The following is a 24,205-nucleotide window of genomic DNA, read 5'->3' as shown; positions in this document are numbered from 1 at the left end:
ATGTTTCAAGTGCCTGGCGCGGCTGTGAGCAGTTTCCTCTTCTCTCCAGGACGATACACCGAGATGTTCGCGATACTTTTTAATTGTGTGCGCCAATGAAGGATGAAAGGTGTGAGATTGGTTACGAATGCTGCCGAATGGTTTAAAAGTTGTGTCGCCGGTGGGCGGTGGTGGGATGGGTGGAGGGAAATACGATGTGAACCAATGAACGTTCTTTGTGAGGAGCAAGTGATCTACAAAAGTATAGAACAAATAAAACCGTGGTGATGAAAAACGGATGACCAAAGTCGTACTTCCTTATGCAAGAACCGAACTAGATAGTGCGCTTCAAAGGACAATGTGACAGAGGTAGCACGGAGGAGAGGGGTGTGTGGTTCGGGCGTATGCAAATGGCTGCGTGTGAAGGCTAGAGTCAAAACGAAACTTGAGCACATACAGGCCACACAGTGTGTTAGTTAACATCGTTTAGGACAGTTCCATGTTCAATGCCAGAACCAGCTTTGCATTGGTGGAGAGTGTAGGGATCAAAACCGGGATGAATCGAATGGTGGCGGGGGAGGTGGGGAAAGGTGGGTGTCTTTTGTTTTCGTAGACGGCGAAATTCCGTGCTTCGCTTCACACACAGCGTCAAGGCAAAGCTGTGAGGGGGTGCGGTGGTAGGGCGAGAGCACTCGTGCACAATGTGTGTGTGTGGGTGTGTGAGTTTCCAGTGAGCTAAAAGGGACACCGAGTGAGACAGCCATTTTTATATTTGTTGTCTTTAGGACGACACTTGGTGGATAGAAAACTAATAGAGCAAACGGAACCATAACCGACAGGCGACTAATTGAAAACTGGCTTTTGCACGGTGGAAATGAAAAACACACTTACACATACACACGAGCCAAAACAAAACAAACCAAACAACCAACGAAAACTTTGAAAAAGAAAGAAACATCACATGGTGAAAAACCGAAAAATCACACACAAGAACGGCTCGAGTGTTTTGCTGGTTCGATTACTAACGGAAGGGTGATTGCCATTTTGTTGAACGGTGCACACAATGGTGGGGTGGTGTACTGGGTGTTGTCTATTTTGTTTGTCTTTGTTGCATTTGGTGGTGTGCCTTTGGTGCATCTAGTGGTGGTTGGTTTTGTTTTTTTTTTAATTTTTTGCGGATATAATTGCGTGAAAAAGGATGTTTTTCGTTCTAAATTTATAAACACATTCAATCCATTATCGGGTTATAAAAATTAAAGACTTGTTGTGCTGGATGTAGAGCAACACAAAAACAGCGCGGAAATCTACCCTTGAAAATGGTTAATGAGACACACATTAGAGGCGTTGGGTAGCGAGTTCGCGTGCGGGTGTGCGATTTAGACTGGAACTGCAACATGCGCTATGTGTAGTCGAACCATTTTCTACACACATTTGCAGGTAAAAGTACCTCATATCACGTTTTCGTTTATTGCCTAAGCTACTGTATACTGTTCATCACCAATTGTAGAGTCCAAAAATTCTTATTGATATCTCGGTTCAGGAAATCGTCTATCGTCTCCATTTTGTTCTTATGATCGATAACCGTCCAGAAAGGAACAGAAAAATCCCTACAACTTGACGATGCTTGACGATTTGCCCTTCATTCGTTGGAAACCGCGTAACGAATGACGTTTAGTTGGCAATCATCGATTCCTCAGCTGCTTGTTTCAAGAGCACTTATCTGCACACAACCAAACCAATACCGTGTCCGACATTGCAAGGGCCACCACGGTTCTCGGCCATTGCGGAGAAAGGTTGCTGGAGGTTCTGTGTTTTGCTGTCGCGTGTCAATAATTGGTCATTTAGAAAGTGGATCGAATTTGACCAAGGTCCTTGTGAGCGAGTTTCGAATTGCATCATAATGCACTTGTAAACAGGGTTGGCTTGCGGTAAACTTGCCTTAAACATACTAGAAACATTTGCTTTGCGACAACGATAAAGATGGGTGAACGGGAAAACAAATCATTCAGCTCGCAGGGAAAATGTTGGTTTTAATTTTTCTGAAATTCCATGATTTCTTTCGTGTTCGTGCCAATGTATAAATTTCGCTGTTAGTATTGTAAGCAGAATAATTTGTCATGCAAAAGGCATGTGGCTGATGGAGGGATAAATATTGTGCTGAATTAAATCAGTGAACAACAAATCACCGCAGTCGTAATGATGCTATTTTATAATAAAAAGAATTTCAATGGTTCCCGAGAAGAAGAGCGTTCAGTCGACAAGAGTGCTACAGAAATGTTTATCCATAACCGGAGCATGAAGCCGTGTAACTACTGTTTTTTTTTTTTTGGGGGGGTAAGGTGAGCTGAAGATACATTTGTTTTAGGTGCGTAAATACTTGCGTGGCTCAATCAAAAACAAGAAGGAGTGTCAGTATGATGCAGTGAGATTGCCGACAAATAAACGGTGACATTCATACAGCCTTTTGCTTCTACGAACGAACGTAACGGACGATCATTGGTGAAGTATCGTCCGAATGCAACGTGAAGGAAAAGACAAATCTAAACACGCCTAATGTGTGATTTTGCTTGGTTGGTTGTGTGTATGTATGTATGTGCAAAGGTACAAAACCCCGTCAATGTCGACGTGAAGTGTCGACGGGTTTGATGAAAAGTAACGGCCTAAGGAGTACGGGTATTATTTTGTGCTCGTGTGCTTGTAGTGGATTATGTGGATTTTGGCAAACATACTTTACTTTCGTGTGGTTAATCATACTTATTTGTAATAATAATAAGGAAAAAAATAATATAAAAACGGTTTATACTTTAGGGATAGCAATGCAGAAAGAAAAGGAATGAACGAAATCAAACGAAACCAACGTAATCAACTAGTTAAAAATTTTGGTGCACATAAATTAGCGCCCTGACGTTCGATCAATTTTGTACGCGATCGCGCGTCCGCGTCGTTCGGTGAAAAAGGGGGGCTTCAACCTTCAACGGTATACGCTGAGCTTTAAGGTTCCGTCTCGATGCTGCACGAACGGGTTGGAACTGCTTCGGATGGGTTGTTCGAAATGGAGCCATTTTAAAGCCAATCTTAGTACTTGAGAGCTCATTCGTGAAGGAGGGCTTCGAGGGTGGTTAGAATTTTAAATCGGTTAAATCGAAGAGACAGGGGTTCTGTGAGGGTTTGTGATGAAATTTTATGTCAATGAAAATTATGAAGCAAATGGATGTACTTTATGATGGATGACACGGTTAACGACTGCATTGGACGGTTGCACAACCATAGGTAAAATACAATGACTAAATTGATGCCATTTTTTAAGCATGTTATTTCCATCTGATTTGGGTGGATTATAATGTTGATAGCGGTAATACCGATGAGTCGAACGAATGAAATGCAAAGCGATACCAAGCCGCATGTCATTACCTCCATCGGTGGGATCATTTGTTTCGTGGAGCATAAAATTGAAAAACGCCCATCTATCATTCATCCAATAACGCTAGCTTTCGTAAGTGGAAAACGTAAGCGCTCAACAATTCCAATTAAAAGAATATATTTTCAATTTACTGACGTACGCTCGATCTGGCATCGTAATGGATCGAGCAGTATAGGTGTGCATCATGCCTCATGCTCGGTCCGGGCCGATAGCCCGCGTGCGCCCTTATCGATAAATCAAAGGGAAAGCCCCTATTTTGCTTTCCGTTCGATTTTGTCGTTAATTGTAGCCGCTGCCGCTGCGCTCGACATAATGGTCAATTATTGCACGTGTGTTTGGTGCATGTTCAAAGGGCCAGGGGCGGAACGAAACAACGATTGCATTGCTTGGAGGGCTTTTTTATCTGCACTCATTTTCCGCGACACTGGATGTTGGTGATAAGAGCCTGTTTTTCAACGGCGTCCAATTTGCCTTATAATTACTGCAGTCCCGCTTCAACTCGACCCGAGCATTGCGTCGGGTGTTGGAATGCAATGGAAATGTATTATCTTCGAGCGTACCGTGCACGAGGCCGTGAGTGGTGAAATTTTGCGGTGAAGTACTAGGCGCCTCCATCGGCCCAACATGGGATTATTTAATTTCAATGCACATTCCTCCACGTTGCTCAATTCGTGTGGAAAGTTTAATTGTGCAAAAGAATGGTCTAATGTTCACCACTTCCTGTGAGAGAGCGGTAAAATCGCCTCCAAAATTCGCGTTATCATGTTAAATGAGTTCGTTTGTTAACACCATTTTGCAGGACCAACAGGATGCACAATTCATACGAGAGGAAAAAGCATTATGAGTGTAAAGTCATTAATTTTATTGAAATTTCATCGCCGTCATGTCAACACGCCGTGTATGGGTGTCGAGTAAATATTACCATCAAAGAGTGGTGTTGGCGAGGGGGTTTTCGCCAGTTGCAGTGCTCGGTTCGTTGCACATGATGCATCTGCCCACATCGGTGCACCATGGCCCTCGACGGATGCGGCAACCAATGTTCAGCCGAATGTCGAAAGGCGTTTGCCATTACGAGTCATTCCGGTGCTTGTAAATGCATGATGCTACCCACTATCCCACTTCCGACGGGCAACAACCATCAGCCGCTCGAATCGAAGATAATAGATCGTGCTGGTATGCATGCACTTGCTTTGCGGTAGCACCGTGTACCTCAAACCAACTCGCATATATACACCCATTTCGGTGCAGTGATTTGCAGAACACCGTTTTCCGGCACCGCACCAGTAACAATCAGTTGTCACCTGGGACATTAGGTCGGTACAATTTGATTTGAATCACACGCCAGGCCACACTTTACGAGACCGGACCCATCCGGGAATCCGATCGACCGTAAATGTAGGTGAATTAACTATATCAAATTGAATCGCTTCGTCCTCGGGACGCACGGGCGCTCGAGATGGCGATGGATGTATATCGAACACGTATTAATTAGCTGCCCATAGCGTCTACGGTCATGCCGTCGGGACCGCTCTCGGAAAGAGGGTCCCCCTAATTGCTTTCCCATGGCAGACGGTGACCATCGCGCGCGCCATCCATTGAACATTAATATAGACATTTTTGGAATTTCATTTGGCCTCGGTTGTTGTAGAAACTATTTAAATAATTTGCCTCGGGTTACCTCGGTCGAGAGCTTTATGCTAACAGGTGCAGGAGAAGATCAAGAGGGTTATACAGTGATGTGCATCGTTTCATACTCGAACGTGTTCCAGTTCGCGAGCTAAAATTGTTTTTCGAATCCCTGTTAAAATTTGCTAAAATTCAAAAATATCCAATAAGAAAGCTTTATTGAATAACACTAGGTTTAAAAACATTGAAAACTAATTGACACGCTCAACAGCAGCCGTCTGGCGAATGGTTTCATTAGCACTGTATGGGAAAAACTATTTTTATCGCCTCCATAAAACCTTAAGGAAAGCGGTTTCCTGCCTCCCAACCAACCGCCAACAGGTCAAACGATTTAATTAATTTGAATGTCAACCAGAATCAGTGCCGCACCGGACGCTTTTGGGGCCTACAGGAATCCCATTCGACCGTTTGCGATTCGGGCAGAAAGTTCCCCCCCCCCCCCCCCCCCCCCCACGTTGAGCGTAAAAAGGGTCGACCGATCGAAACCGGTTTTCCAAACCCGAGCACAAACAGGGTGGCATTATGTAACCCCGTTCGCTATGGTTCGCAGGTATTTTTCGAAGCCGAGAACTTTCTTGCCGCTACCGTTTACCTTTTCTTTTGCGCCCGAAGGACCGTCGGGTGGCGGGGCGGTATTGCAAGTACGGGCGGAGGGGTGTACAGTGTAGACAAAAATAGGAAACATCAGGTTATGGTTCCCCTCGAGCGGGCTCGATGTGTTTTGTAGATTAGCTATCGAAATGTTTTGCTAGCACCCTTCTGGCGAAAGATGCGCTTGAGCAACAATTTGGCCGCCTTTATCGGGCGGCGATACCACCGATACAACCCCCCCCCCCCCCTCCCCCCCCCCCCGCGTTACGTATTGCGGGGCCGGATGTCGGCGGTGGTGATGTTTATCCACCTTCCCGGCGGGCGGACCCGGTTCCGGGCGGATTTCGATTCGATTTTTCGCCACCCTCCCACCTGCACAAGAATCCTTCAAAGCGGAACCCTTTTGTGAGCTGCGTCTTGTGAAAGCTGTTTTCTTAAAGTTGTTGCGCCGCCCGGCGGCCAACCTGGTTCGCGAAAGTGTCGAAGGAAAATGGTAAAGCCGCCGGGCCACCAGGAAGGGGTTCCCAAGGGGTGCGAACTTTTTCGAGAAACATCCCCCAATACGCCAAGCGCAACGTCGAGCTCCTCGTCTTGTTGTATTTCTTTGATTTTTTCTTTTAACTTAAGCATCCGCCGCGTTAGGGGAGAGCATGTGTATGGGTGTGCGGTTGGCAGATTGATCCTTTGGCCTTCGGCGCACCATGGCAGCGAGCTCGGTAAAGGCCCCGTTCTGCCTCGCGGAGTGATGTCTATCCTTAAGCACATTTTAATGATGCCCGCCATTCGGTTTTACAGACCTGTTCCTTCCTTTCCTCGTTTGCAACCGCCTCCCCCAAGGCTCTGACATGGGTCCTAACGATAAAGTGAAAGGGAATCGTTAGGCAAAACACAGCCGACAAAAAAAATCACCACCACCACCACCACCGCGGAACGTGTTGTTGGTCGGTGGCGGAAAAATAAAACCATCAAAAAGCAATTTTCTCGCTAATTTCACTTTATAAGATTATTTTTGATTATTTTCTCTCCAGATCCGCGTCGTCCAGTCGGTATGCCGGAGCGGTGGTTTCGTTCTGTGGTTGGTGATGTTAGAAAATCCTTTTTCTCGGCACCAATGGACGGTGTGAAAATCGTCTGATTCCGGTGCGATTGAACCACCCCCGAAGGATCAATACCTTGAGTAATTCACCTTCTTTATTTACGGTCACTCTTACACGAGAAAGGTGTTCTTGTGTTTGTTACACCAACACGAGCTTTGACCGTTAAAGCGAATGCCCGAGCTCAAGAACGTTTGGAGAAAGCGGTCACTAATGAAGCATTTGTTTGCCGCTGTATGAATGACTTCAATTTAACCTTTAACCTTTGTTTCTGTAGCTTTTTTTGTAGCAATTATCGTTACTTTGAAAGAATTCCCACGTTACGTGTGTTGGCTTTCCCTCCGATCGGTGCATCATTATTCATATTCCGCTTATTGACATAAGCTCTTAGAACAATAAGCAAACGTCTTCGTCTCATCGCCAACCGAGCGAAAATGTCAATAACGACGAGCGGGCGGACGTGCATCGCACTCATCAGTAAATGTCATTGGCACACCATTTACCTCCTGCAAATTAAAATGTTACATCTCGTTGGTCTGGTTCAAACCCGATCAGCCGCTTGCTGAGCCATGCTGTGATGGTGGCCTTCAAAGGGCTTTCCAGAGTCTCAGATGTGGGTTGTATTAATCAGGCGCCATTCGAGATGGCGTCCGGAATGATTAAATGCCAGAATGGAAGCGTAAATCGATGATTTCACTGAGCCAAGGATGCGTATGACGTGAGATGAGTGTGCGTAGGTGGTGATTATGTTTTAACTCGACACTACAGGTGATTGAACGGGACGAGGGAAATCTGATGAGGGTGGCCTTTCGCTGCGTGGGGTGAGATCGACGATTAAGTAGTTTGATGTCGCGAAGAAAGGTCGAAGGTGCGAATGGATAGAGTATGCCGGCTTGAGCTCGATGGACCGGGTGTTGGACCTCTAGCGAGACTCGATAGCGAAACTATATCGCTCTATGAAGGACGATTGAAACTGTTTTTTCGTTGCTTTTCTCTTTAACGATAATTTTAACAGAGTTTTGGAAAAACACGACCGGATCATTGGATTTTGGAGTGTTTCATCATTGAACAGTTCTTTTTTTTTTGTTGTTTTGAACTTGTTTGTTCATTTTCAGTAGTTGGCTTTTCGATTCGTCTCAATTCAAGAAAGAGAAACGACACGTCACGACACGTAATAGGGCAAAAAAGTAATGGTGCTGTTGATACATACATAACATACCCCTGACGGGCTGTGTCCCGTCAACTTGCAGCCTCAGATTGGACGCACGGCGAGAGAATCTCACCGTGTGCCAGTTGTTGTCGTTCAGAACCGACTGCCCGGCGAGAAGGTTCTGTGGGGATGGAAAGAAAACGAGAAGCGGACATATGCGACAAAAGAAGAGAGGGAGAGAGAGAAAAGAAAGATCGTGTTAGGTGTAAAAAGTTGTTTTAGCGTTTTCCGGTTTGGTGTTGCATGCCTTTTCACGATCGCCGAGCCGCACATTGGCCCGCACCCGGCCCGCGACCAGCCCGATCTCGAGCCGATCGGACGAGCTGGACTCGGCGCTGGTCAGCAGGAGGAGCCCGGCCGGGCGGGCGGTCTTGAAGCGGATCACCAGCTCCTCCGTCTGCGTCCGGCTGCCCTGGGTGCCGCCGATCCAGATGGCCATGTGTTGCGACCCGTTGAACGCCAGGGTGGCCGATTCGCGGCCACAGGTCGGCCCGGTGAAGAGCGTGGCCGAGCAGTCGCACAGCGGGCGGTTCCAGCCTTCGGTGCACTGGCCACCGTTCTGGCACGGTGACACCTGTCCGCCGCACTGGTTCGCTATTACGTGACACGACGGCTTGATTGCTCCTGGAGGGGGGGAGGGGGCGACAGAAAAACGATTAATTATGCTGCAGCGAGGTCACGAGGTCGACAGGTTCGTTGCATCCAACGATGATCTCAATTAGGATGCATAAACAATACCGCTGAGTAATCGTGCTTATATGTCTCACTTAATCATTTACCGTCGGATGCTAAATTCGATTTAATAAATTACCACAACATCAAATAATTTGGGATGGGTTTCCTAAACTTGACTCTGGTGAATTAAAATGAGGTTTTTTTGTTTTTGAGATACACTTCACAAGAGTATTTCAATGATAACAAAACAGTCGGTTTAGTTAGTTGTTAAATTAACATTAGTATATGTATAAAAAAGTTTAAAGGATCGTTTTTTATTGCAAATTAAACAAATTTAGATAGGGATTTCTGTTGAAATGTTAAGTTGAATGCGCTTTATCCTGGCGTGGAACTTATCCTTTACCCCAATGAATAATTTGATTTTTTTTAAATTAAATTTTTTATCCTCATATCAAAACTGATCAGACCGACCGAAATGGGACCATTTTTCTATGCCATATATTCATGGCCCAACTCAACTGCATATGAGCTACATTGTTCCCAAAACAGATCCAACCGTTCTATTATAATCAATCATGAAAACTTCATTTAGATCGTCAATAATTTGATTAATATTCCATTGATCGTTTTTGCCCGCAAAAAACTCACCCGAATCCTGCTGGCGAGCGATGTGCGCTATATCTACCGGCTTGCTGGACAGCGTCAGGTCTCGCAGGCACCCGACGAACCCTTGGCGCAGCGTGGCCGTCCAGACGGCGGGCGGAATGTAGATCTCGGAGTACGGTGGCCCGATTCCGCCGATGTACATCGGGCTATCCAGCTGCATCTGGGACGCCTCGCCGGGCGTCCGGTAGTCGTTCCACAGGCCGTCCACCGCCACCCGACCGTCGCGTCCATTCCGCCGCACGGACATCTCGTGCCACACGCCGTCATCTACGCGGCGTCTCGAGGCCCGCACCTTCACCGCACCCGTCCCCAGATCCAGGTGGATGTAGATATGTCCGTTCAGCAGCTCCACCGCGAAGAAGTTGCTCTGGAGGGACCACCACCGTAGAGGGATAAAGGGAACGTGTTTAATGAGGCTCATTTGCCAAAACCGAAGCCCCAGACAAGGACTTACCTTTGGTGCGCGGGTCATCGTGTTGAGGATTATTAATCCGTTTGGTTCATTTGTGCGGAATTTAAACGACAGTAGGCCTTGCTTCGATGCGTCCCAGGGGGGAAGTACCTGTGGTGAGGGGGAGGGAGGAACAAATTAGATTCGTGTACAATGCTGTCGGGAAGGTGCTGCGACGCCAGCCCGGTTCGGATGAAGTCCTCGAGTTAGCCTCCTCCCCCTACGAAAATCTGTGAAAAGCGATCCGAGCGGGAAGAACTCCACGACGGAACGGACGAGGGCTGGGCAGCGGCCGCTAACCACGAAACCGGAGGGATTTCGAGCGGGCATAAGCGGAGTAATTAAATTTAAATATAATGAAGTGTATCTTCCCGTCCGCGGTGAACCGGCGGCCGGCTGCCAAGGGATCGGCGGGATCAAGAAACCGACGCCGCGTGGGCGTACCAGGCCTAAGGACCGTAATTAATAACAACTGTCTCGCTCCGGCACACCAAACCTGTGCCCTGCGGACCGTCCGTCGGCTTCCCCTTGTGGAGCGTTAAATGAACCAAACTGGGTCCCGACGTCGGAGGCACTGATGCGTGTCCTTAAGGAGGAAAAAATCCCACCCGTACTCCAAGGGAAAAAGTTTCCTCCCGATTGTTTGGTTGCTTCTTTTTTTCTCTGCCGGGAACCCCACCCGTGGGGACAACCGCTTGGTTGATGCGTCCGGGAAACGATTGTATCCGATTTAATGGTCATTACGAGGGGGTGGAACGGAATAGGATCTGGCGAGCAAAACACCGAACACGGAGCGAGACACTTCTTAACGACCGCTTTGCCGCTCTACGCGTCTTTTTCTTTTGATTCAGATTTGATAGACTTTTCCGAAGGACAAAAGAATTCGCTGGAATAAAATAAATCAACACAAACCAAAAAATGCAAGCTGCGGAACCCGATTATTGGACCGGAGGAGCTGTTCGTTCCCGGAGGTGGTCAAACAGGCACACAAAAGCCCACACTGAAGTTTTGCGGTATTTGAAATTCAAATTCCCTTGGGAAAATGGGCAGCTACTCCGCTCCCCTTCTTTTTCCTTTTTCCTCCGCACATTGCCGGAAGTGAGCCGTTGTTCCCACTGGGATAGAATTGTTGATCTTCTTTGTTGTATGTGTGTGTGTATGTATTTTTACGCTCGCTTGCTGGAGCCTGAAAAACCTTTGGCACACACTTGCCCAGATTGTGGTCGCCGTTCGGTTTTTCACGAACGGTTAATTATTCATTTTTAATAAAAGTTTCGTCCGCAGCCGCTTGCTCTACGAACGTGTGTGTGTGTGTGTGTGTGGTGATAAAGCTTCCGTTACAGTTGGCGAACGTTTTGTTTGCGGTTGCTTTTTGGAATAGTTATGGAGAACTTTTTGGGAGCTTTCACTTTCAGGGATCATTTACGAACGCCCTTGGGTTGAGTGCCGGGTTGAGAGTTGAGAGCGAGGCCTTAAACAAACACAGTTGTTTGCGTTTGAAACGATACGAGATTCGTGTGCCTGGGGGGGTGTGCTATTCCTGTGCCGATGTAAAACGAGTTAAAAATGGTTTGCTGCGAAACGGAAACGGTTCGAAGCGGGAAACACCTGTGCAACCCGTGCAACGCCTTCGCCGCGCCAGGTCTGCAACCAAGGAACAGGAAATCAGCCGCAATGAAGTAAAAATTGCCACAGCCCGTCTGCGGTCCGGGAGGTCCTTTCACGCCCCCTTTGGAGCGGGGCGTCCATTTTCTTACGCCATGTTAAAACTGTAGCCTTCGTGGTGTTGGCGGAGTCGTCGGAGATTATTTCCGTCGTCGGACGGTTTTCTGGTTTGTGGTTCCTGCTACGGAGGACACTACGGTTTTCGAAGCCATTCACAATCACAGACACACACAACAACAACAACAACAACAACAACAACAACAACAACAGAGACACCGTTGCCGGTGCGCGGAGAGGGACCGAAGAGGAGACGGATAATTTATTTATTTATTAAAATGTACAACCAGCAATTAGCATGAATTATGGACTCGTTTCCTCGTTCTGTGGCCTGTTTTTATGTCACTCGTGCGTCTTGTAGCTTTCAGCCCCTTCGCCCTCCATCGTTCCGCCTCTCCTGCGCTGACCCGGGGAGCCCTGTTAGCCCCGGGGCCAAGAGTTTGGCGTGACAAGCACCACTCACCCGCCCATATTTCGTCCGTGTCATTAACTACCCCTGGTAACTGTCTGTTTTGAAAGTTGTCCCCGCCGCTTTGACAACGCGGGCGTTCGATAATGTTACGCATGATGAGCTGAAACAAGCCACCATCGGATTGTTCGCTTTCCGTTCGGTAAAGTTCGAACGCGCCACATGACTTCTGGTCGCGCCAAACCCTTGTTTCAGTCATGTGTGTCCATCGTCTTCCCGCTCGAAGGGCTTTGGTTATATATTCTAATGTAATAGAGCTGGCTCAAACGAGCAGAACAATTCCGCTCGCTTTCCCTGCGATTCAACAGCTCGCCATCGAAGGTCACCCAATCCGTCATTGGTCCGGGAAAACCCGGGACCGGAACAACCCGACCGAGTTGGCCAGGGGTCGAGATTTTGCTTTCATTACGACTGGAGCCGGAAATTAGTTTGTAGCAAACTTTTGTCCCACCGCATTTTGTCCCCCTCCCTCCCCCTCCTACCCTCCTCCGCCTCTTCAACCGCGTTACCGCACCCATCTCCATCGCATCCTTCGAGCACCAATACAACTGGAGCATCTTTCTGCGGTTTGCCTTTGATGATTTTCCTCGGTTTTCCCGGAGGCGCCGGTCGCTACTGCAAACAAATATCTGACGACATTCGAGGTTTGTCTTGTCGAGCGTCGGCACCCTCTTCGGTTGACAAACGACGGGTCCGACCATCCTACCAGTGGCACCCCGCACCGCCTCATCCCCCCGCTCGCCGCGAGCGAAGAAAAAGTGGTGTACTTTTAAATGGGATTTGTTCGTTCCGCCACGATCTCGCCGGGTTCGGCGATAGTTCGGAAGAGTTTGTCCAGAGTTTCTCGCATTCTGAGCATTGAGCATCCCCTTCTTCACGCCTTTGGCAGTCCCTCACATCGTCCTACCATAAGTCAGGCGCTCGGGAGTCTTTTAATGGTTTTTCAAATCGGATTCTGCGGTCAGCCGAGTTTTTCGCGGAAACTTTGCCGTGAGTTGCGGTTTGCAGAGCGAACAACTTTTATTAAGTCTTCATTCACCGGATTGACAATTCAAGCGATTGTTGCCATTTTGCCTGTTATGTTATTCTGTTTCAAAACTGTTTCTATTTAAAATGTTTGAAAACGAAAAATTGTTCGAAAAGAGAAGAAATTTATAATTTAAGAGAATTTATAACAGGAAATCTAAATTCACTTCTTTTCCCACCTGCAAACCTGTCAGATGCAGTCAAATATGATGGTGCTTGTTGATAAGCTAACGGGAAACTTAAACTCCTCTTAACGTCGGACGTGTCTGTCACAAGAGTTGTACTAAAAACCACCTTCAACCAAAAGCTTGTCTTAAAGCACAGGATTGGGTTTTTTTATTGTAAAATTTATTCTCTCTTTAAAACCCATTTGTTGCGGAAACCATTTTCCCTGCCCGAGGCCAATTGTTTGCTTTCAATGTTCCTTGCAGCAACGGATGAAATGTTGCAAAGTGCTGTGGATTTAATAAAATACCCAAAATCACATCCACATGCCCAGCGCCATCGGTTGGGGTTTTCCACGCGTTTGTCCTATCTTCCTGTGTAGTGTGTGTTTATTTACGTATGTATGTGAGTGAGCGTGCGTGTGTGAATGTTCCGAGAGCTCGTTAGCTTCTGATCCCCGGCAGATTTATATCAACCGAGCAAAACCTCAACCATCCCGACGACAACGTCAACGGCCATGACAACGATTTACTCTCTCGAACACACTCACTGTCTGGTTCGTTGGTCGTCGCTGTTCTCCCTCCCGCCGGGATGTCCTGCGAACCCCTTCCATCCCATCCCTTTGCATTGAAAACTCCCGCTGTGTGGCTACCGGGTTCGCGATAAAGACAAACGAATACTGTGTCTATTTTGTAGTTTATCTTCTTTTCCAGTGGCACACACGAGCGACCCGGGGAGGAAAACATACAAATATTCACATGAACACATTCGGCAATATAAATCAGCATACCGAGCAAAACCACGCGGAAGGAGTGTCCCGGCAGCGGGAGAGGGGTTTAGCGATATATCAAAAGGAAACCCAAGACACGGGAGTCGACCCGGGAAAGCATTTCCGCAATTCACTACCAAGCAAGCAATTCTCCGTCGGGAGGGAAGAGAAGATTGCACAGCGGGAAAATTATCTGCCGCAGCTCCGAGAGGGTTTGGCCCGTGATAAGACTGCTACGGTAGCGGCAGGCGTGTTCGAGAGCACGAGTCAAAGAGAAACATTTGAACGGTGGTGCAATTTCCTCATTTCCATGCGATAACGCATTTCAGCTGTCGTCGGTTTTGAGTTTGGTTGAAGCATGACACCAATAGTTCATTTCGTTACAAAAACGAACTTTGAGGATACAGCAAAGCTCATGGTTAATTAAATGATTTGTAAATATTAACTTAAAACAAATAAGTATAAGAATTGTGCTGGCAAAAGAAATCCACCAAGTTTAACCGAGTCTTTTATTTGAAATGTTAGTTTTCGTTGACTTAAAACCACCTCGGTAAAACCCTACAATTCATTCTTTTTGGAGAAATAGAATGTCAACTTTACCAACCGTAGTTTCAAGGACCGTCCGATTGAAATGAATGCCCAGTTCGTGCGAAAATTTAAACTGAGTATACTTGGCAAATTCAATAGTTCCTTGTGTACCAAAAATCTCCATAAAACCCAATGGAACCGGCCCGCTTTCCATAGTTCCAACGACCTTTCACGACCGGCTAGTGTGGGCACAACCGGCCGGAGGATAAAGTTTTCCGCCAGCGCTGCGGAACGGAAAACTTAAACCTAACCGTGAAGGACCCGGAGACGCATAGCGAGAAGAAGCCGTGTGCGGTCTTGTTAGGAAAGTTTTCCCCCCGGCTCGGTCGTTCGCCGTACCGATATTCGGAAGCTGCGAATGAATCGGTATGACGTGACTACGGTGTTGAAATCAAGGTGGAAAAATGGGGTAGGAAAAAGAAAAACACCTTGCTGCAGCACAGCGGACGAAGAATCGCTCAAAGTTAATCAACCGGATGCAGCAGGGAGCATGACTTTGTTGGCAGTTTATCGCCGAAGGTGCCAAAGGGAATAGGTTCCTTCTTGAATTTTCAGACATTCTGAGTGCGTCGTGTAGGTGACCCTCGTTTCCGGTAAAGCCTGCTGGTTGTCTCCGAGGGTGGAAAAAATCACATTTCATCCGACATACTTACCAGATACGACTCTCGGGTGGTGAACGTCACCGGGTCCTGCGGGTCGCCGGATGGGCACGTATAATCAACCCGTCCCGCCACCTGTATCAGCTTCGAGCCGGTTCGTGCCAGATCGATCAGATTCAGGCGCAGAGTATCGGCGGAAAATTCAACCTGTTGGTGAAGAAAAAAGAAAACAATAAATTCAAATGCTGGCTCAGAAAAAAAAACCCTTATCCGGGTGACATCTGAAGACGATGCGAGCGTTGAGATGAAGATTTTCCGGTGACGGTTACCTTCCGGAGGCAGCCCACGAAATTGTTGTGCACACGGGCGCCCAAAAGGGCCCGAGGATTGACGGCACCGCCGACGTACACGCGCGACGACGAAAGCATGGTGAACTTGCCGGCAATGTGCGAATGATCCGTGTACACATCGTCCACGACGGCCACCAGCTGTAGGATGGATAGAAATACGAGAACCATTAGCGCCTTCGGGTTGCTAGTTGTGGGCTTAAATAATACTAATCTCTAGACGAATTATTATTCGCCGAACTCCGGAGGAAACTTATCTCCCACACATTGAAAAACACACCGAAAGGTACGGTCATAGGTGGCATTATGAGGGTGCTTCGTAGAATGAGGCCTTGAGGAGTGGGATTTGCAACAAAAGTTTGCACATCTTTTCGTGCACAATTAAATTTCGCAGGTTCTTCACGTGAATGGATTTATTCCGGCGTAAACTTTAACCATGTTTCTCTTCTCGTTGTAACATGTTACCGTTTGCAGCTGCAAGCTTTTCTTTTTTTGGAATGGCATTACAAAGTTCAGCGGTTGAGGAATAAATGAAGGAATCTCGCTGGCACCGAACGTTGGGATGGAGGTTGGTGTTCCACCAGCTCTCCTTATCTTTGCAACAAACCAAATAGTCTCGGCATTTCTTTGAATAATATTTTGCCCTCTTCTTCGTCGAGCAAATAAAGTTTTCGGACCACAGTTTCGGCAACACCCGGAAGTGATGGCTGGGAAAAGGCGAACTCAGCAAAAATGCCGCCCCTTGCCGGGGTCGGAGCCGGAAAAACTCGAACCAGCATCATCGTTCGGAATGCCGTTTTAAGTCAGCGTGGTTGCTGTAATGGCAATTTGCCATCAGCCCCGGTATGTGTGTCTGTGTCTGTGTGCTGGTGTTGCAGCATTTCGTTAACGTCGTTTGCTGTGCGTTGGTTGGTTTGCCTTTGGTTCCTGGTTTGGTCCGATTCCTTCTATCAACGACTTCTGGTTGGTTTTTATTCACTTTCCAACCCCGCACTTCCGCCCCCAGCCAAACAGATACCCGATGGCAATGGGTGGGGTCGTCCGGACAGACGAAGGTTTCCGGTCGGTAGTGCGTTTCGTACAAATTTTGTATAATTTTATTGCCACCGTTCGACAACGGGAGGGGGGGTCAGGGTCGGGCGATACAATTCCCACCGGGAACGATGGCAAGCGACTCGCCATTTGTTTTTTCTTCGCCTCCCAAGAGCATTCCAACAGGGGTTGTACAGTGTAGATAGCCACGCCACGACAAAGGGAAAAAAGGGAAAAAAACCAACCCAAACTGTTGAGTTTCAAAAAGTTGGTGATATTGTTTCTCTTGTTCAGGAATCTTCCGAACCCTTTTCATGGCTTTTGTTTTTGAAGTTTCATTTACCAAAATTTACTCGTGTTGTTTGGAATTATCACCGCGCTTGTGTTCTCACTATGTTTCTATTTTCTTTGTTTTCTGTTTGTTTTTATCCGTTGTTATATCTTCCCATTCCAGAGGAGGTTTTTTTCATTTCAACTCCCTGATTGTAAGTGTTTTGAAGCTCATTTTACCGAGGATACGAAATTTCTAAATTTCTGCTTCTTTTTCCAGCCCAAAGCACAACACAAGAGAACACCACTCAACGGCAGTTCATATTCATCCCATCCGGTTAATAGCGCCGACACCTTTGCCCGTCACCTTAACGATCATTATCCGAGAAATTAGGTAAGTGCTTGTGGAGTGTCGGCCAGCTTCCTGGTTTCCCTTCGCTACCCAACGGTGCTCTGTAGGCCAAGGCGTAAGCATCAGTAGGCAACAAAACCAACAACTTCTAGCACCTCACACCAACGGGTCTCCATGTCGAAACAAAACGTGTTCCCTATTGTCTCAACGGGATAAATAGGGCAAGTCGGAAGCGGCTTGGTGGGTGGCAAGCTAAAGGTTACTGTTGCCAGTGGCCTTTGTTCTGTTCTGCTCTAGCGCTCTGGTTCCAAACAGCGTAGATGCCGTTTTGCTTGCTGTAGGTGGGATGCTTAGACGATTTTTATTCTACCACCACCTACGAGAAACTTGCCAAAGAATCCTTCAAAGTGCCCTTTGACCCAAACATCTTGGATAGAATGGTTTCGCCGGCCGTGGGGCAGAGTTTAATGGAAAGAGAAAACACATCAAAAATGTCTTACCACATCCATTTTTTTTTCGTTGACGGTATGAAGGTTTGAAGGAAAATTCTTCCCACCCATGGAGCCCTTAATTTAAAGGAAAAAACTTACAGAGAAACCAAGGAAATTATACACCAGTTGTTTTTGCTAGTAAGTAGTCTCTACCAGCAGAACAAACGACTTGGCATCAAAGAGCATCTCCGGTGAAGGGTGGAACTTGCACAAGTGCCTTCCCTCGGTTTTGTTATGCTTTGTTCTCAAACGGCAAGAACCGAAAGCTACCATTCCGATGGTGTTATTTCTTAGTTGGCAGGAAACATTTCACCTAACCTATAAACAACGGGTTCACCTAACACTTTGTTGCCTTCATCCGCCACACGACCTTCTTCACAAATCTCTTCCCGTACAAGGCTGCGTGTACGGATGCACTCTGCACCGCGCCATACAAAGTTCCACTGCGTGTGACACCGGGTGTTGGAGCACATTTATGATGCCATTGAACTTTGAATGGGGATAGAAGGTATGGTAGAAAGTACCAAAGGGAACAAGCACCGGTCGGGGCCCTTAACCTCCGATGCATCCCTTGTGGAATAGATGGTGCAGCATGATGCTTCCATGCAAAAGAGCATCGTGAGCAGACAAGTGTCTCACTGACATGGACAGGTCGTCGTAGGGAAATGCTTAATTAGAAGAGCTCATCGAGGGCTCCGATGGTTGCCATACTGGAGCTCGCGCACGATCGTGTCATATTTTTCTTTTAATAATCCCCAAGCCTTTCCCCTAACACATTGTTTTCCAACTGGATCATTGGAAGTCGTAGTCAAGTTGTGCCACTTCTGGAAATATGGAAGTTCCGTTTCGAGACATGCGAAGTGATTAATAACATTTTGTCCAGGTCGACTCGGCTAACATGGATCAGCTTGGATTAAAAGTGTCCCCGGAACTGGTAGGGAATTCCTACATTCGCTTCCGATCCGGAAACACATTTCCCAGCGCCCCGGGGAAACCCGGAATGGGTTGGGCTCGTAACCTAAATACCATCGACGGAAGCCAATTGGAGGATCGACCGGTAAAAAAGCCATAGGCCGAAGGAAAAAAGAAAAGTAGATTTGAAATTGATACTGAATTACCCTTCGCTGTCGGGAGTAAAGTGAAAAAAAGGAAAGGTATTGAAGGTAGTAACTCTACGAGTGTTTTTTGTGTACATTTTTTCGGGCTGCGTTTTTCTCCGTGTGAGATTTTTTTCGACCATGTTGGTATCGCATGCTTCCCTCTCCCACTACTTACCCTGCAGAAGCTCGTTATCGATGAAATCTAAGGGTCGATCGGCCGAATGGTCAGCAGTGAGCATGAAATGGGCGCCAGAAAAGAAAAGAGCCCCCGATAAGGGTGGGTTTCACAACAAAAAGACAAGAAAAGAATAAATAAAGGTTAACTTTACGGTATCGATGATTTCAGGGATTATATAAATAAAATAAAAACGAACGAAGCTCACAATGAAGGTTTTCCTCCCTGCGAGGTTTTCCTCGCTGCGAGTGCGAAGGTTATGACGAGGAGGAAAAATAATGTCCTTTCGAACGGTCTACTCACCTCCTGGATGCGCCGATGGACCGTGACTTTGTGCCACTGGTGGTCGTCGAAGCGTACGCGGGACGGTTTGATGTGCATCTCCTGCTTTCCGTTCGAGAGACCCATGGTCAGCGATACGCCGCCATCGCGCAGCGCCAAATTCAGATAATCAGTGCCGTGACCTTTTACGGTGCGCGAATGAGCAGTCATGGAAGAACCACACGGAACAGAGACAGAGATATGAGATAAACATGGTTATTTTGATGTGTAGATAAGGAAGGTGGGGAACCTTTTTAATTTGTGCTTTTTATAAGGTTTCATTTAATAGAGGAGAGGAAGAAAATCATTTTCTACATTATTAAAACGATAAATACCAGCAAAAAACAATGTTAAGTGCAGAATAATTTAAACTTGTTGTGCAGAAATTATATTGAGACGTTTTCCAAGCTTGCCAAAGTTCTCCATATTAAAATTTGTTCGAAAATCCATTATCTTTCAGATTTGAAGAAACATCTACTACCTAATAAATGTGGAAGTTTATGGCGTTAGGTTTCATCCTCGATTCAGTCCTCGCTTCCGGTCGGGCTCAAATCGGAGGGCGCAGAAAGGGTCAACCCTGACCCCGGGGAAGGGTGCTGCTACGCGCCAACAATTTTTGCTTATTAAATTTTCACCAAGGCCTGCCCCATTAGGTTTCACCGTTTTTCCGCTTACACGGCGGCACATTTGGCGGTGCAAGGGAAAGCGCTTACGCTGCACCGGCCATTATGCACCGACCGGCCAAACTCCGGCCATAATTTGCGTCATAATCGGCTCGTGTTTTACTGTTCCGTTTTTTATCGTTCACTTTACTCACGGCGAGAGGAAGGTTTTGGTGTTAGGTTCGGTGGTGCTAGTTCCGCTTTTTTTTCGCCTCCCAGTTTTATATACCGAAGTCCGAACCATAACGAAGCGAAACCAGTGTATATTTTTCTTTTTGCTGTTTCTTACCGATCCTTTTAACGCTTTTACGATGAAATTTTTCCACTAAAATGCTCCCGCATGCTGACCGGTATGCATTTTAACGATCCCTTCTGTCCGGCAGTTGGGCTGGCGTTTCGGTAGGACCCTGTCTAGCGTGACTCGACTGGAAGGTAAAACCACCTAAGGTCTGTGATTTTTGTATCCATGCGAATGAATGTGTGTGTATACGGTAGGAAATCAAAAATGCATTTTCCATGTAACGAACATGAACTATGACATTTTGTCAAGCTGCTGAAAAAGGGAGTGATTTTTTCCGATAACCTTAGCAAGAGAAGTCAACGCAATTGAAGTGGCAGGAATTGAAGTTCATTATAAAACAACCCTCACCCATTTTTGCTCGGAAAATATTCCAATTTTCGAATGGTTTCTAAATTAGGGAAGGGAAAAAAGGGGTTTGTTGGTGAAAACAGACTGCATAATCTCACATGCGATTGAAGGACGTGAATTTGCGTTGTTAGATGCGGCGTAACGATGCTTGGCATGTTTTGGTGGTAAGCTTTTCCCCCTTGCCGCAATTTGCGACCCCCTCACACTCAAGCTCCTTTCACACTGCGACACGCCTGCGTCACGCGAAGGTGGTTCTGCTTACAAACATTTCGGTATACCACAAACGGTCACGAAATCGGAAAGTCAGCCCGGTTTGCTTGTCCTTTAGGACCTCTACGAAAATTTCGCCACGCCAAGCGTTCCTTCTCAGAGAAAAATAGGAAAATAAACAGAACCAACCAGCTTATCCATGACCCTGTCGAGGCCAAACCCTTTGCTGTCAGGGTGGGCTTAAAAGCCACCAACCGACCTTCGCTGCTGTCCTTCCGGTTGACACGCGTCTTTATAGAACAACATTTCGGCTGGCAAACTTAATTTTGCACTCCACGTTTCGCGTCCGCCTTGCAGGCTCGCTCTAGCTTAAGCTAGTGTGCCTCCGCTCGTATACAGAAATGCTTGCCGCGCTGTATCTTCCGGTGTATGTGCAAGCAGAACGGTGATTTTCCACCATGCAACCAAGCGTTTCCTCCCACAGTAATTAACGTCAGAGTCGGTTTTATTCTATCTCCTGCAGTGGCAGCAGTCGCACGGTAATGAGTTCCGTATGCACGGTACCGGAAATGAAGCTGTCACCTGGCCGTCGTCACGTTGGTACATTATCGCCCCTCGAGCGCCCTGCTACCTTGCGGGAGGAAGCTGTCCCTGTGGCCGACATCAGGAGAGGCATCATAAAATATAAAATAAATTCAAAGTTACTTCATCACCATCAACGGATGAATCCTTCGCAATATGCAGCCTATCGGTTCCGGGAAGTGCTTGGCAACCAGGCCTCTGGTGTACATAACTTCAGACACTTATTTCCCGAAGCTCCCGAGTTACATCGGACTCGTTCTTTTTTGTTGCCAACGCCTCGAGCAAGGAAAGTGTATTAACTCCTTATTTCACTGGGAGGCGCGAAATAGCTCGCAGTGACTCTACTCTTTTTTTCGGGCTTCATTGATCGTGCTACCATTGGCAACGAGGCAGTAGAGAAGGGGGAAGCATCCATTTAATCGGGGATGGGTGTACCGAGCAGGCGACGCGTGTTGGAAACAAATTGCATGACGCCGTTTTCGTCGTCGCTGGCACCCTCCGAGGCCAATTTAAAAGTCTTTTTTTGATCGATTGGATTTCATGTTCCGGGCGTCGCTCCTCTTCCGGCTTTCGTTTCGATCTGATGGATCGCTTCTTTTTACAGTCTACTTCCACCCCTTTCATCGCTTCACACTCTTCTCCTTTCCTATCGAACGTAGAAAGAAGCATTGCATTTTTTTACAAACGGGATATACGCCCGCTTATTTTTTCGTCGATTCGCTGCCACTCGGGCAACGGAACGATCCTTCGCACGAGGTCATGAATTGGCAGTGCATCATAATGACCTAACTGAACCCCGATCCCGCTGTAGACGGCAGCGACATGGACACGGGCTAAATGGAACCTGAGAAATGAACGTTTATGATTGATAGCGACGCCCCGGTTTTTTTTCTTTTTTTTTCGGAGCAAACTCGACCCTGCCAGACTGCATCGTTAGAGGTCATTGATTGGCCGTTTGTTTGGATCGAAGACTTATTTCATCGGAAAAACGTCGTCAAAGGAGGTAACGTCTTCAAATGGGATTTATTGCAAAGAAAACATAAGCTTTGCATTTCATGTTCAAATCTATAAGCAATTTTATGTAAAGGTATCTAAAGAACGCGAACATAACGTGAAAAGAGGACTGCCAACGCAGGTAATGGTCTTGGAAAGCATGACTGAAGACATCGAAGCTAGCAACAGTGCGGCCGTTTCTCATCCGTCTTTGATCGTTCTGTGACAGTCACAGTTTCTGCTGGCACGATGGGGCCATAATCTTGCCCCACATTTACATCGACTCGGACACGCCGGGACGTCCTTTCCCCGTGCCCAGCGGACGGGCTAAGGATGTGGATAAATGATGAATAATGACCCCTGCCGGCAGCTGACGGGCGATGCGTCGAGAGTCCATCAATCAACTATTCCTTCGATATTCCACACGAGCCACCCAACCACCCCCACCCCACCCCTCTCCAAAGTGACCGCCGACAGCTTGTACCATTTGTCTTCCGTTGGCGCGCGCGTAGCGGTGCTGGCGTTCAGTAGATCAGTTAATTTCTGACGTAGTCCCTGGTGGGATTAATGGTCGGACGCCTTCGCGTCGCGAAATGAGTGCAGAGCTTTGCGACTTCGCCTCGCGCGCGAGCGACGGGGCAAAACTTTTCCAGCGGCTGCAAAATCATTTAGTGAACTAATTATACCGACTGGGGAGGGGTAAAAACAACTTTCACGCTCGCTCATCCGACTGGTGCCCATCACTCACTGTCGGCAAATGAATGCGGACAAGCTGGAACTTACGCCGGCCATCATACCATGATGGTTTGGGCTCGGAAAAAGGACCAAAAGGAAAATACTTTAACTCATTCGACAAACGTCATTCGGACAATTGCTAGATGCATCGTCAGCTAGACGGTAGATAAATGTATAAGTGAAAAATTTCATAAAAGCTATTTCCATTAACCAAAGGAATTTGTAACGAAAACGTTTCAAGTAAAGACGTAGAACCAGAACGTTGCATCTGATGAAGTAAAAGGTAGTTCTTCTTTATTTTATTCCTATCCTCATATTACAAGGAATCGATGATGCCGATACAAGTGCTAAAAGTATCACGATTTTAACTAATTAGAAATCCTTAAATCATTTGTGAAATCTCCCCATTTGCTTGCTTTAACAAACCGCTTCTATTTAGAGAACCTTCCAGGACTCATCAAAAATACATCCGTCAATTATAATTGACCGCACGGCGTCTGCCACGAGCTTGCAATTTCTGTGCATTTTCCACGAACGCTAGAATCGCTGCTGGGAAAGTGCCGGGACCCTCGCGTGGCCCACATCCAGCCCAACCCCACCCGTCCATCGATTTAAACGACTAACGGATTATCTGTTTTCCAGCCAACCGAACATACACCGAGTTTATTTTTAGCAGCCGACGATCGGTTCGTCCATCTCGGACAGCATTTTGACCAATGAAAATCGAATTTTCCCTCCACATACACACACGAGACGCACATAGCCATCCTTCCGGCTCGGCATGACGTACATTCGCGAGCTACAGGCAAACACACACACACTCGCATGGCCATATCAAATCAATTTTAATTCGATTGGATATAAATATTTCCACCCTCCCCCCGCCGTGTCACTTGCCAGCTTCCGGTTGATCTGGGAAGATGGCTTTTACCCGAGCAAAAACAAAAATAAAAGTTCCATCCACCCTCGATCGGGACCCGCCGTCGAGCGCGAACGTTTACGTTCGTCCTGTATCGTGTTTGCCGATCGGAGCGGTACCTGCAACACAAACACACACACTGTTACGCTTACGTTCATTCCGTGAAAGGTGGGACTTTTGGGACTTTCGGGAACGTGATCCACTTTTATGTGTGCCGGTTGCAAATGCGCAAATGAGCTGCGGGATAATTCGGGAA

The 24,205-nt window shown here is 47.1% G+C and overlaps 1 protein-coding gene across 1 annotated transcript in view; it reads right to left on the bottom strand.

Annotated features, from left to right (window-relative positions):
• Nucleotides 1-24,205, bottom strand: part of LOC131289660 (neurexin-1) — a 78,109-nt gene that overhangs the window by 6,590 nt on the left and 47,314 nt on the right. Inside the window, exons 7-14 of the mRNA XM_058318957.1 lie at nt 19,182-19,342; nt 18,879-18,905; nt 15,441-15,599; nt 15,166-15,318; nt 9,777-9,884; nt 9,305-9,689; nt 8,229-8,605; nt 7,982-8,102 (exon numbers count right to left, since the gene is read on the bottom strand). Coding sequence (XP_058174940.1) covers nt 7,982-8,102; nt 8,229-8,605; nt 9,305-9,689; nt 9,777-9,884; nt 15,166-15,318; nt 15,441-15,599; nt 18,879-18,905; nt 19,182-19,342 — 1,491 coding nt within the window. The remainder of the gene's footprint in view (nt 1-7,981; nt 8,103-8,228; nt 8,606-9,304; nt 9,690-9,776; nt 9,885-15,165; nt 15,319-15,440; nt 15,600-18,878; nt 18,906-19,181; nt 19,343-24,205) is intronic.

The sequence above is a fragment of the Anopheles ziemanni genome, chromosome 3 (assembly GCF_943734765.1).
Source record: "Anopheles ziemanni chromosome 3, idAnoZiCoDA_A2_x.2, whole genome shotgun sequence".
NCBI lineage: Eukaryota > Metazoa > Arthropoda > Insecta > Diptera > Culicidae > Anopheles > Anopheles ziemanni.
The sequence above is the reverse complement of the archived record's forward strand: the minus strand, read 5'-3'. Positions and strand labels throughout refer to the sequence as shown.